The sequence below is a fragment of the Nicotiana tomentosiformis genome, chromosome 11, assembly GCF_000390325.3.
Source record: "Nicotiana tomentosiformis chromosome 11, ASM39032v3, whole genome shotgun sequence".
Lineage (NCBI taxonomy): Eukaryota > Viridiplantae > Streptophyta > Magnoliopsida > Solanales > Solanaceae > Nicotiana > Nicotiana tomentosiformis.
The window spans coordinates 35,034,892-35,047,675 of NC_090822.1; the positions used below are offsets into that span (position 1 = coordinate 35,034,892).

Genomic DNA, 12,784 nt, shown 5'->3' on the forward strand with positions numbered 1-12,784 from the left:
ATTAGGTTTTGAGGGTAAAGAAGAATGAAGATGATAATTTGGTATTTTAGAAGGGATCAACAATGGAACTTAAAGATTTGAAGGTGAAAAATGTAGAGAGCTTTGAAGATTAGAGCAGAAAAGATTGAAAGTAAAGTTTGAAAGAATGGAAAAGGGACCTATTTACGGGTTTCACGACGACGGTTCAAAGCTGGTAGTGGCCGACCGTCAACTGACACACATTAAATGCCTGGGGAACTGTACCGACGGGATGTTTCGCCACCTCTGTCGCTTACATCATGATGATGACGTCATGACAAATCGGGTAAAGATCGAAGACTCAATTCGTTTCTTGTCATTACACTCAAAAAAATGAGAGGACTATCTGTATACGTTAAAATCGGGCTCACCCGATTTTTTTGATTAACCGAGACCAGGATGGTGGGCCAAGGATCAACCCCGTGTTATATCAAACCGAGACATGAAGGTGGGTACCGAGCTCAGGATTCGAAGTACCAATCGAGATCGAGACCAGTAATGATCGAGACCAAACATGATAGACATCAAGCAAGACCGAAGATAACATACTAACGGAAAGCCGACATATCCGTGACCGGTCGAGCATCGTGACGGAAATCTCGGAACGGATCTAATCAAGAACGGTCATTTAGCCAATTGTGTGTTTTCCTTTTGTATTTAGAATTATACCATAAGTAGAATTCCTCTACTATATAAATGGGGGTTTTAATCATTTGTAATCATCTAATTCTGGCATATCAAAGCAATACAACACTTTTCTCTCTTAAATTCTCTTGTTCTTTAGTTCAGAGCATATTTCTTAACTATATTTTCAGCCGCTTCGAGGGCGATCTAGCTCGAGGGCCAAATTGTATTTCTATACCGGTTTGCTTTATTTTACAGTCAATTTCTAGCATTAATTATCACATTTGTCAATTTGTGCTAGGTGAAATCACATATCCTTAAAATCACTTACAAATTTAATGGTTATCCGATTTTAAGGGTAAGCAACTTTAATTAAGAATATTACCGCCTATGACTCTATGCACTAGTTAGCATTAAAAACCGAATAAACCGAATCCGAAAGGAGAAAAATCGAACCATACCGAATTTAGTTAGGTACGGTATTGGTATAGCATTTTACGAAACCGAATACCGAAGATACCGAACCGAAATGTCTAAATATTGTACCGTACCGACCGACGAACACCCCTAGTTTTGAATGTGAGATTCTACTATTGTTCTGTGTAATTTTCCAGGTAGAATTAGTATAGTATTAGAACATTACATTCAGTTATTTAAAAGAATTTTATTATTAGTTGGTATCGAATTCCTAAATATTAGGCAAATTATTATTAGATTACTATTTTAGCCAATATGGAATTATTTTTTTAATAAAATATTTAAGGATATAAAAGTCGATTAATATTTCAAGTATATTTTAGTCGTTCAACATTTAACGTGAAATATATAGATAGATATAGATATAGATAGATAATAATATTAGTATAGATAGATCGTTTTGTGTTGGCGCAATGTACGTCACGAAACTATAAATATTTCAACACGAACGTATAAATACAGAAATATTTTTTAAAATAGCCCCAATCCAAACAAGGGTGAAATCTCCGAAGCGTCTGTCCGGTTTCCCAAGCAAACAGGGAACTCACGAAACCACAAACCCTCTCTTATCGCCTTCTTCCTTCCTCCCACAAACTCAACCCTTATACAAATTCACCGACCACAGACAAGATCCGGTAATTTTACTCCTTTTTTTTCAAATTTCTTCCGATCGAATTCCAGTATAATTGATTAATTTCTCTCTTCAATATTCAGTTTTGTCTATGTCTCTGTGTGTATGAATTTTTTGGTATACAAGATAACCCTAGATATAGAGAAAGTTGATATTAAAATGTTATTTTGTAGGTTGAAGTGTTGTCGTAGCTAGCTAGTGAACGCTAGCTTATACACATCAGCTATTAGCTGAAAACCCTAGATTTTGTTTCTCCAAATTATTGTTTATTTTGCTGTTTGCTGTTTGTGATTTTATTTATTGCTTTAATTGTGTATGTTCTGCTGTAAGTGCTTACTTTTGTGGTATTTTTGGTTCTCGGATTGATTTTTCTTTTTTAATATTCTCAATAATGCTTAAGTTCTCATTTCTGGCTGGAAGGAATTCGCTTTTGGGTGAATTAGTTCATTTATAGTACTGGAGTCGGGGCAGGCAACAACTAGCTTGGGCTTGAGGCTTTAGTTGATTTGATTGTTAATAGGACTACTTCCCTGCTCCCTCCTTATTGTTTGAAGTTGTCTAGTAGCTAGCTAGTAAGCTCCTGCTTTATACTTATCAGCAATTAGCTGAAAAACTCAGGATTCTGTTTCTCCAAATTAGTATTTTTTTAACAATTGCGGCGTAGTATTTTTTTTAACAATTACGGCGAAGTATACTTCCCCAACCAATTATAGCCTATATTCTTTTTTTCGTACCTAATTTAGCTTATTTTGTAGATAATTTGAAACCTCTTTTCACCTATTAACATTGTAATTATATTAAGAAGTTCTTAGTTAGAAACTGTTTGAGGTGATATTCATGTTTATCATCACAAATTTAAATATTGTACCGAGAACTAAAAGTGAAAAATTAAAAATGTCATGGTTGGGATTTTTAAAATCTTGAAAAACTCATAAATGGGTTTTGTGATTTGTTGAAGTTTTTGACAAATTGAAGTTTGGGGTGCGCTGGGATGTCATTTTGAAGTTGTGGTTCAAATTTGAAGCTATTTGGTGATACTTTTTGTGAGTTAGAAGTTCTTAGGATACAAAAGCTAGATTTTGTATACAACATTATACGACATTATGCAATATTATAATGAGTGGATAAAGTGTATACCTGGTGCAAACACTGTTTCAAAAAAAATAATGGGCTATGCGGTTGTGAACTTAAAAACATGGCGTACAATATAGTGTGTTGTGTTATACTTTTGTGCAAATCTCTTTTTCTTTGGGGTATGCTATTTGGGTTTTCTTTTTATAGATTTGATTGTGTAATGTTGCATATTTTTCTGGCATTTTTGGTTATGGTTTTTTTTTTCTTGATGGTGGTGTCCAGACCCACCTGTGCCCACCTTACTATTCTATAGGGTACATGTTATCTCCCACCAGGTATCGAGGTATCGAGTAGGTAACTCTGTCAACTCATGTTTGAATAGATAGGCATAAATCACCTATTACTTTTTTTTTAAACTAGTAAAAAGAAAGCTTGGGGCATGTAAGAATGCTCCCAGGCACTTTTCCCGGACTAACTTTTCCTAGTCTTTCTTTTCATTCTAACTACTTTTTCAGGGGGTTATTCCGGCAGCATAGTTGGTTTCTAATCAGGCTCACTAACATTCTTGATATTAAATTCTTTTTAGTAGACATGGGCGATAACACAATTTACTTTGCAGTGGGATTCGAGTCCTATGATATCATCAAAAGCGCCAATAGAGGTGAGGAGTGGTACAAATGGACGGAACGTGGTCGGAACGTGATCAGAACCTTATAAGAACAACCTTTAGCCGGAGGACGATGGGGTGGATATGAGAGACTTTGAAGGAAGCTTCAAAAGTTAAGAGGAATTATGTGAAGAGATGGAAACTTCATGATCACTCATCAGAAGTTTTCTGTGCCAAAAACTTCAACAGATATGGCTGTTAGGTAACAATCATTAGCATTCAAGGAAGTAGGAGATCAGTTATAATCATTCCTGAAGTGGCATTCAATACGGGGTGGCTGGATATTGCACTAAAGATTGAGAGGTTCATTAATTGCAAAGATCATTTGTTAGTTACAAATGTTCCCAAACGTACCGAGGAAGGCCTTCTCTATTCCGACACTATCAAAAGGTATAAATGGTCATCTAGAGACATTCAAGAAGCTACAATTCAGGCAATAAGAGGCATTATACACATCGAGGGAGGAAACAACTCAATTCAAAATGATCTTCTTGAGTGAAGTATGGTGGGGAGCCTCTTAGAAGATATTTTTGATATCCCAACCCTGTCGGAAATTCGTCGATGGGCCAGCAGCTCTTGGAAACGGGCACATGGAACTAACATATACGAGATGGGTCGCAATCGCTTTCTCTTTGAATTTCATTCTAAGGAAATTATGAGAGGTGTCTGGTTCTGGAAAAAACACAAACCCAACCTCCAATGGTGGTCGCCAGTAGTGGGTTCTGTCCCAAGAAAAGAAAAGGTGAATCATGTCTGGATCGGATTGGTAGGGCTTCCTCTTCAACTATGGTCCCAAAAAGTTTTCAAGGAAGTTGGAGACTACTGGGGTGGCTGGATTCAAACTGAAGAGGAAACGAAACTGAGAAACCACTTGAAATGGGCGAGGTTGAAGGTTAAAGGAGATGGCGATGCAGTTCCGAAAGTAGTAAAGGTGGAGTTCGAAGGAATCATCTCGGAAATTCAGATCTGGTGCGAAGCTCCAGTAAGAACCAGTACGGGAGCTGTTGCAGGCGCACGGACCAGTGAGTAATCGAAGAAATCTCATTCGGGGGAGGGGGGGCTTAAGAAAAGTTAGATCTGACAGGGCACGTGGATTCTTCAAAAGTGGCGGAGGCACTGAGTAGCTATAATTTAGGGTCTTCATGTAGGGTCTCACGTGAGATAGGGCTATCAGTTCCTATTTCTAATGAGGGTCAAGTTTTTAAAATAAAATCTTTGGGCCAAATTTTTTGGCCCAAAGTATTTCAGATATTAATGCCCAGAGGGCTGCTAACATAGAGCCCAGGCCTGACCCACATCAAGAAGAGATTATGGCCAATAATTATACACCTCTGTTTGGAACTCAGTTAACGAGTTATGAAGAGCTGATTTCTACGAAAGAGAATCAAAGAGAAATTGAAGAAGGGGTAGATGTCCAACAACATATGATCGAAGAGGAAGATGCTATGACAATCTTCAAAGAAACAGGAAGTCAGGAGAGAGAAAATTAGGGTTTCAGCAACAAACACATGCAAACTTCAGAGGTGGAAAAATTTGTGGGTTTGGTAATTGAAGAAGCTACTCCTCTAAATTTACAGAGTTTAGAGGAAGAGAAGAACCCAAAATTTGAGGCCTCAATTTGGGTACACCAGAACATAATCAGACTCGGCAAGGAGTTTGGGATACATTTTCAGGGATGCGAGAGAGAAGCTTTGAAGTTTTTCATGAAAATTGACAACAAAAGACAAGAGAACAAAGGGTTTCCAGATATGCAAATGTCAGAAACTCCTCGGCGAAAAGGGATTAAAAACTAAAGGGGTTGGAAATAGGAAGCGACTTCAGAAGCAATGGTACTTGAAGTAGGGGGGTTGTATGGTTATCCAGGGACCAATGAAGGTAAACATTTCTCTCATGGAATGTTAGGGGGTTGAATCGACATAGAAAAAGAATGTTGATCAAGAGTTTAATTCACAAGTGGAAAGCAGATGTATATTGTTTTCAAGGATCCAAAATCGAAGGAGACATTGGGGAGATTGTGAAAGAACTGTGGAATAATAGATGGGGAAAATTTGCACAATTGGAAGCTAGTGGGATTGGAGGGGGCATATTAGTTATGTGGGATGGTAGAATGTGGGAAGGGGAGATTAGTAGCTTAGGTTCTTATACAATAACCTGTAAATTTTTTGGTAAATGTCAGGGATTCACCTGGTACCTATCCAGTGTATATGCACCAAATCATATGAAGGAAATGCATAAAGTCTGGTGGGAATTAGCAGGAGCTAGGGTACTCTTTGAGGGGTCATGGGTGGTATGTGGGGATTTCCACACAGTGAGGTTTCCATCAGAGAAGCACTGCAATAGAATCTCTAGAGCAATGAATGGATTTTCAGAGTTTATTGAAGACATGGAGTTGGTGGATTTTCAAGTGGCAGGAGGTAACTACACTTGGAGAAAAGGCGACATGCATGTGATATCAGTTAGGTTGGACAGGTTCTTGATCTCTATGGATTGGAATGAGAGCTTCAGAAACATTAAGCAATCAATCCATCATAGAGTGACATCTGACCACTCCCATGTGATGCTTCAATGTGACAATTGGGATTCAGTCAAATCCTATTTCAAGTTTAAGAACTGGTGGCTTCAAATTGAGGGCTTCCAATCAAGGATTAAACACGGGTGGAACTCTTTTAATTGTGAAGGAAGACCTGATTTTATTCTGGCCTTTAAACTTAAAGCCCTGAAGGCAAAATTAAAGGAATGGAGTAAAACACTACAAGGAAATCCGGAGATGCAGAAACTTAATCCTCAACCAACTAGCTGAACTAGAGGAAATACATGATCAAAGATGTCTCACTGAGGAAGAAATACATGTTAAGTCTGCTTTAGCTCTAGAATTTGAAGAGATTGCTAGAAATGAGGAGGTGGCTTGGAGGCAAAGATCTAGGGATCTTTGGTTGAAACAAGGGGATAAAAACACTAAATATTTCCACAGAACTGCAAATGCTCATAGGAGGTACAATAACATTGACAAATTGATTGTAGAAGGGGAAACTATGGAGAATCCGACAGACATAAAAGAGGAGATTGTAACATTCTACCAAAAGCTATATTCTGAACCAGAAATATGGAGGCCACATGGCAATATCATAAATTGTCCTAGGATTTCTCCAGAGGAAAACTTAATTTGCAAAGTCCTTTTGAAACTCAGGAGATTTGGGAAAGTGTAAAGGCTTGTGCAGGGGACACCAGGTCCTGAGGGATTTTCTATGGCTTTCTTCTTTCAATGCTGAGAGGAAGTAGTAACTGCAATCCACAATTTCCATGAGCAGTGTGTGTTTGAAAAGAGCTTTAATGCCACCTTTGTGGCATTAATTCCCAAGAAGATGGGGCTAAAAAGTTGAAAGATTTTAGGCCTATAAGTTTAATAGGCAGTGTTTACAAGATCATATCTAAATTAATGACTGAAAGACTCAAAAAAGTGGTAAACAAGCTGGTGGATGCTCAAACAGATGGCTTTCATTAGGGCCAGACAGATAATGGATGCCATTTTAATTGCCAATGAATGTGTAGATGCAAGATTGAAAAGCAAAGAGCCTGGAATATCATGCAAACTGGACATAGAGAAGGCATACAATCACTTAAATTGGAACTTTTTGTTGGAAACTCGGACTAAAATGAGCTTTGAGGATAAGGATAAAATTTGCATCAGTACAGTAAAGTTTTCAATTATGGTTAATAGTTCACCAGCTGGTTCCTTCCCTTCTCAGAGGGGTTTGAGGCAGAGAGACCCTTTATCTCCTTTTCATCAATACTATGGAAGGATTGAATGGTGTGTTGAAAACTGCCCAATTAAACAATTGGGTAAGGGGTTTTAAGGTAAATGCTAGGGCAGACAGCAATTTGGAGATATCCCATCTACAATATCCCGATGACACTATTGTATTTTGTGAGGCTGACAGTGAGCAACTGAAAGTGTTAAGGGCAGTTTTTGTCTTGTTTGAAGCTACATCAAGTTTTATGTATCTAGTTAATAATGTAAGTGAGATGCAATACTTGTCTAGAATTCTTGGAGGTAAAATAGGGGAGCTGCCGTCAGTCTATCAGGGAATGCCATTGGGGGTAAAAAACAAATCAAAAGGGATATGAAATGGTGTTGATAGAGAAATGTAAAAAGAAGTTGACTAACTGGAAGAGTCAGTACCTATCAATGGGGGTAGATTAACTCTGATTAAAACTTTGTATTAGATGCTATGCCTACTTACATGATGTCCTGTTTCCAATTCCTGAGAGGATAGATGCTTTAAGAAGGAACTTCTTGTGGGAAGGGAACTGTGTTAAGAAGAAAATACATTTAGTCAAATAGAACTCTCTTACTATTAACAAAAAAGATGGGGGTTGGGAATAAAGAACTTGAGAACTCAGAATCAAAGCTTGATGATGAAGTGGTTATGGAGATTTGCCGAAGAACAATCCTTATGGAAAAAGGTGATTAGTGAGAAGTATGGTATGAATGGCAAATGGACAACCAAATCAGTGAATGGGCTTCATGGGGTTAGTCTATGGAAATCCATCAGGAATCTATGGCCTAAATTCATGAACAAAACAAGTTTCAGTGTAGGAAATGGCATAAAGATATCCTTTTGGAAGGATAACTGGGCAAGGATCTTTGAGTCAAATGTTTCCTGACATCTACATCCTCAATCAACAACAAGAAGCAACAATAGGAGAGGTATGGAATATGCAAGTGTGGAATCTTACTTACAGAAGATTGTTAAATGACTGGGAGATTGGTAGACTAACAGAGTTCTACAATGTTTTAGAACAGTTTAAAGGAATTTCAAACTCTGAAGACTGTTTGAATTGGCAAGGAAATAAAATTGGGAAGTTCTCTGTTAGATCAGCTTATAATGAATTCAGCCTTTCCATGAACCAAGTTGGTTGTTGGCCATGGAAACTGATTTGGAAAGTTAAAATTCCTTATAAAGTTGCTTGCTTTACTTGGTTGTTGGCAAAGGAGGCAGTGTTGACACAGGACAACCTAGTCAAGAGAGGATATCAATTATGCTCTAAATGCTAGTTGTGTGGAGAGGAGGCAAAGACAATTAGTGCTCAACTATGGAGAATTTTTATCAACTTAAGGGGTATTATGTGGACTGCCAAGAAGAATTCCTGAAGTTCTTGCATGTTGGAATAGAGATGTAATTTGTCCTATCAGAAGCAGAGATGGGGGATTGTCCCTGCTTGCATCTAGTGGACAATTTGGAAAAAGAGAAACAAGAGATGTTTTGAAGACAAGTATAATCATGTACAGGAGATAAAAATGAAGTGTCTATTGTTGTTCTACTTTTGGTGTAAAGGAAAACTTTTAGAAGAACATGAGCCTTTTTGATGTTTTAGATTCCTTGTGAGAAGACCAAGGATTAGGAGTCTTTTTTTCCTCTCCTATGTAATTATGGGTGACTCCACATTTTTTGTGTAGTCTTTATATTAATATACAATATGTAACCTACTCAAAAAAAAAAAATCACCTATTGCTTTTTGGCTTCATTGGGATTTAAACCCGAAGCTTCATGGCGATCCTCCCACTTTATCAGTTTAGCGACACCCTTGGATGCATTTTTCGGTTATGGGACTTGATTCTTCATTTTTACTATTCTCAATAATGCTTTAATTCTCATTTCTGGCTGGAAGTAATTTGCTTTTGGGTGAATAAGTTCAATTATAGTACTGAAATTGGGGCCAGCTCCAACTAGTTTGGGGATTGAGGTTTAGTTGATTTGATTGTTAATTGGATTACTCTCCTCCCTATTTGCTTGTGGACTTTTGGCCTGCCACAATTATTAACAGAATGTGTAGAAACATACCCGGGTATATATTTTCTGTGACATTTTAAATGAATGGAAAAGAGGATAAAGATGTGAATAGTTAAAGTGCGTCTCATAAACTTTTTACGGTATTTAAAATGTTTTAGAACCTTCAATTTAAATCAGGAAGCATTTTAGGGCGATGGGGTTCTTTAAATTGGTTCATGGCTATTATGAGTATCTCGTTAGATAACAGAGTTGAAATTTTGACGGTTCCTTCTGAATTTTCTTGTTAAATTTTCTTTTGACTGGTGTCATGTTGCCTATTTGCAGCCTATCTATTGTTGATGTGCTGTACTGCTTATGCTGGAAGCATGGTGAAATCAGAAGGCAAAGTTGTGTATTCTTCACTTGCTAATTTGGAAAAGGACAATGTGAAATTTCAGTTTGTTGAAGACGAAGTTGATGAAGATTCATTCGGGAGATTCCCAGAAGCTTCCCAGTCTGCTGGGCAAAATTATCTCTGTGGGTACCCTTCGATCGAATCTGATGATGTATTAGATAGGGGATATGATTCTGGTAATGACCCATATAACTTCGTGCCACAAAATCGTCCTCCTGAGGTCAATTTAAAAAATGTCTTGAGTGGGCTAGTTGCTATTGTAACTGGGCAGAATAAAGGTCATGTTTCAGATGCAGTTCCTCAGTTGCCTAGTTCTGATGTTTCATTTCTTGGATCTAGTAAGAATGGAGATACTTTCTTGCACTCATCAGTTTACATACCAAGTGCTCCCCCACTAGTTGAACCAAGTGCGTTTAACTATAGTGCTTACAAGGATGTGTTGGAAGCTGAGCCTCCAGAGTGGCTCCCAGACAGTTCTACAACTGTTTGCATGCAGTGCACTGCGCCTTTCACGGCCTTTACTCGTGGAAGACATCATTGTCGGTTTTGCGGAGGGGTTTTTTGTAGGACATGTACAAAAGGGAGGTGCCTGTTGCCCATGATGTTTCGGGAGAAGAACCCCCAGAGAGTGTGTGATTCCTGCTATGATAGGCTTGATCCAGTGCAAGGCGTTCTCATCAACACCATCAGCAACGCTGTGCAGGCCGCAAAGCATGATGTTATGGACTGGACTTGTACGAGAGGTTGGTTGAACCTTCCAGTGGGTTTATCTATGGAATATGAGATATACAAGTCATCAAACACATTGAGGACTTATGCACAGGTCTATTATATTTACTACTTTTTCTTTTCCTAATTCTGGTTGCTCTAACCTCAGATCACCACTGTGTCTTTTGTTACTATTGAGATGAATATTGACAACTTTTTTTCTTTTCTTTGGATACTCTCTCTCTCTCTCTCTCTCTCTCTCTCTCTCTCTCTCTCTCTCTCTCTCTCTCTCTCACACACACACACACACACAGGGCTCGTATGACATTCCGTCGTCCCTCTCTTCCTGTACGGTGTAAACAAGAATGGAATCAGTTCCAGAAGATTCTGATAGTAGAAGATCCTATCAGAATCTTCAGATTCGTTTGTGCTTGACTTGCTGTCCCTACCGTGCAACTTCTGCCTTGTGATGCTGATTAAATCTTGTAATGCACAGGTTGCTCGGTTGAATCCTGAGAGGTCCATACCTGGTGCAGTTCTCAAAGGAGCTAAAGGTCTGGCAATATTAACGGTTGCTAAAGCTGGGGTGCTTCTTACTTATAAACTTGGTACTGGCCTGGTGGTTGCACGAAGATCTGATGGTTCATGGTCTGCACCATCTGCTATAATATCAGCCGGTTTGGGATGGGGTGCGCAGGTATACTTAACGGTCTTTGCTAGTGAGTCTTTTTCAGGTTTGAGAATGCAGTCAGTTTAGATTATGTAGAATACTAAACTTTAGGAATTCAGATGAGTTGAGTGATTGACTATGCTGTCTTTAATCAGATTCATTTTCTGTTTTCTGCCAAAGGTTGGGTCTGAATTATAAGTATTTTATGTCAAAGGGGAACAAAAAGATCCATGGGCATGTAATCGGCATTTTTCTTTACCCTAATTGACAAATACTTTTTGGTTTTTCCTGAATTAAGAATTTGATCCATTTCTCTCTACTAAAATGAATGGCTTATTCTCCTATTAACTAAATAGTAGAGCACATATTTATTGCATTTGTTTTTTGCTACTTTTTTCATCATCCTTTGTCCAAAAGATTGATATTTGTCTTTGTGTAGATTGGAGGCGAGTTGACGGACTTCATTATTGTGCTACATGACTCTAAGGCTGTGAAGACATTTTGCAGCCGTATGCATTTTTCTCTTGGTGCTGGTTGCAGTGCTGCAGCTGGTCCAGTTGGGAGAGCTGTGGAGGCAGATCTTCGAGCTGGAGAGAGAGGTTCTGGCATATGCTATACTTACAGTTGTAGTAAAGGTAAGTAGCTTCTTTTGGGCCTAGATTTTCCGTAACATATCATGAAAGTTTGTTTTGAATTTCCAATATTCAAGGTTGGCCTTGTGCCATGCCTTAGGTCATACAAGAATTACTTGATACAATCTTGTGCAGACATTGGAGCTATTAATCATCTTTGGTCATGCATATGTTAAAATTCGGAAATATGAGGAGGGACACGAGTCTCGATTTTTGTTTTAACTGTGTCTGGAATTTTGTTTCAGAAGTTTGTCAAAATAGTAAGGGCGACCTCACAAGCCAGTGCCTATGTGAAAACTCTTAGGAAAAGATAAAATCCATTGTCACACAGTAAAAGACCTCTTATTCATGCAAATTGCACTTTTTTGTATGCATAGTTATATCGAGATTCAAATGAATTAATCCAAAACGAGTCCAAAGTATGCTGCTGATGACTCTTTAGAAAACGGAGCGGCCAGGCACATTATTACCGTTTCCTCTCTTTGGTGGCCATCTCCTGCACCAGTGGGGGTTATCAGCAAAACTGTGATCGCTTAATTCTCGTTGGGTTTGACTTGTGTGCTTCAGGTGCATTTGTGGGAGTCTCGCTTGAGGGGAACATCGTCACGACACGGATGGATACAAATCTCCGATTCTATGGGGATCCTTACCTTACTACAGCTGACATCCTTCTTGGGACAGTGGAGAGACCCAAAGCTGGAGAACCCTTGTATGCTGCACTCAGAGACCTATATGAAAGCTTTCCACTACGCTTGAAAGGAGTCCATGATTAAAATGGTGAGATGTGTTGGCTCTTGCAGTCCCTTGTGCATACTAGAAGAAATGTGAAGTATTTGGTTTAATAGGGTAGAGGAATGTCCTTTTGAACCAGGATAATAGCTTCTCTCCCTTGTACATAAACAATATACTTGTACATATATACTGTTATGATTCTGATAATTTGGAGTTAATTTTCATGCTATGGATATTTGTCAGATATACTACTAGGGTATGACGGATCTGGTAAGTGCTAAAATTGGTTATTATTGCTGTAGATGACTTCTATTTTGGAAAAAAGAACATAACATGAAAATGCAGCAGTTCTTTCAATAGCATGA

General features: G+C 38.4%; 1 protein-coding gene across 2 annotated transcripts; it reads left to right on the top strand.

Annotated features, from left to right (window-relative positions):
* The first annotated feature begins 1,579 nt into the window (after window positions 1–1,579).
* Window positions 1,580–12,648, top strand: LOC104102852 (uncharacterized). Of its 2 annotated transcripts, none has more exons than XM_009610691.4 (5): window positions 1,580–1,754; window positions 9,608–10,500; window positions 10,882–11,082; window positions 11,495–11,690; window positions 12,255–12,648. In XM_009610691.4, the coding sequence occupies exons 2-5, from the start codon at window positions 9,622–9,624 to the stop codon at window positions 12,458–12,460; spliced, it is 1,482 nt and encodes a 493-aa protein (XP_009608986.1). In that variant the 5' UTR covers window positions 1,580–1,754; window positions 9,608–9,621; the 3' UTR covers window positions 12,461–12,648. The 2 variants fall into 2 exon arrangements, with proteins under 2 accessions (XP_009608986.1, XP_018628562.1); XM_018773046.3 differs by lacking the exon at window positions 1,580–1,754 and adding an exon at window positions 3,709–3,881.
* Window positions 12,649–12,784: the final 136 nt, after the last annotated feature.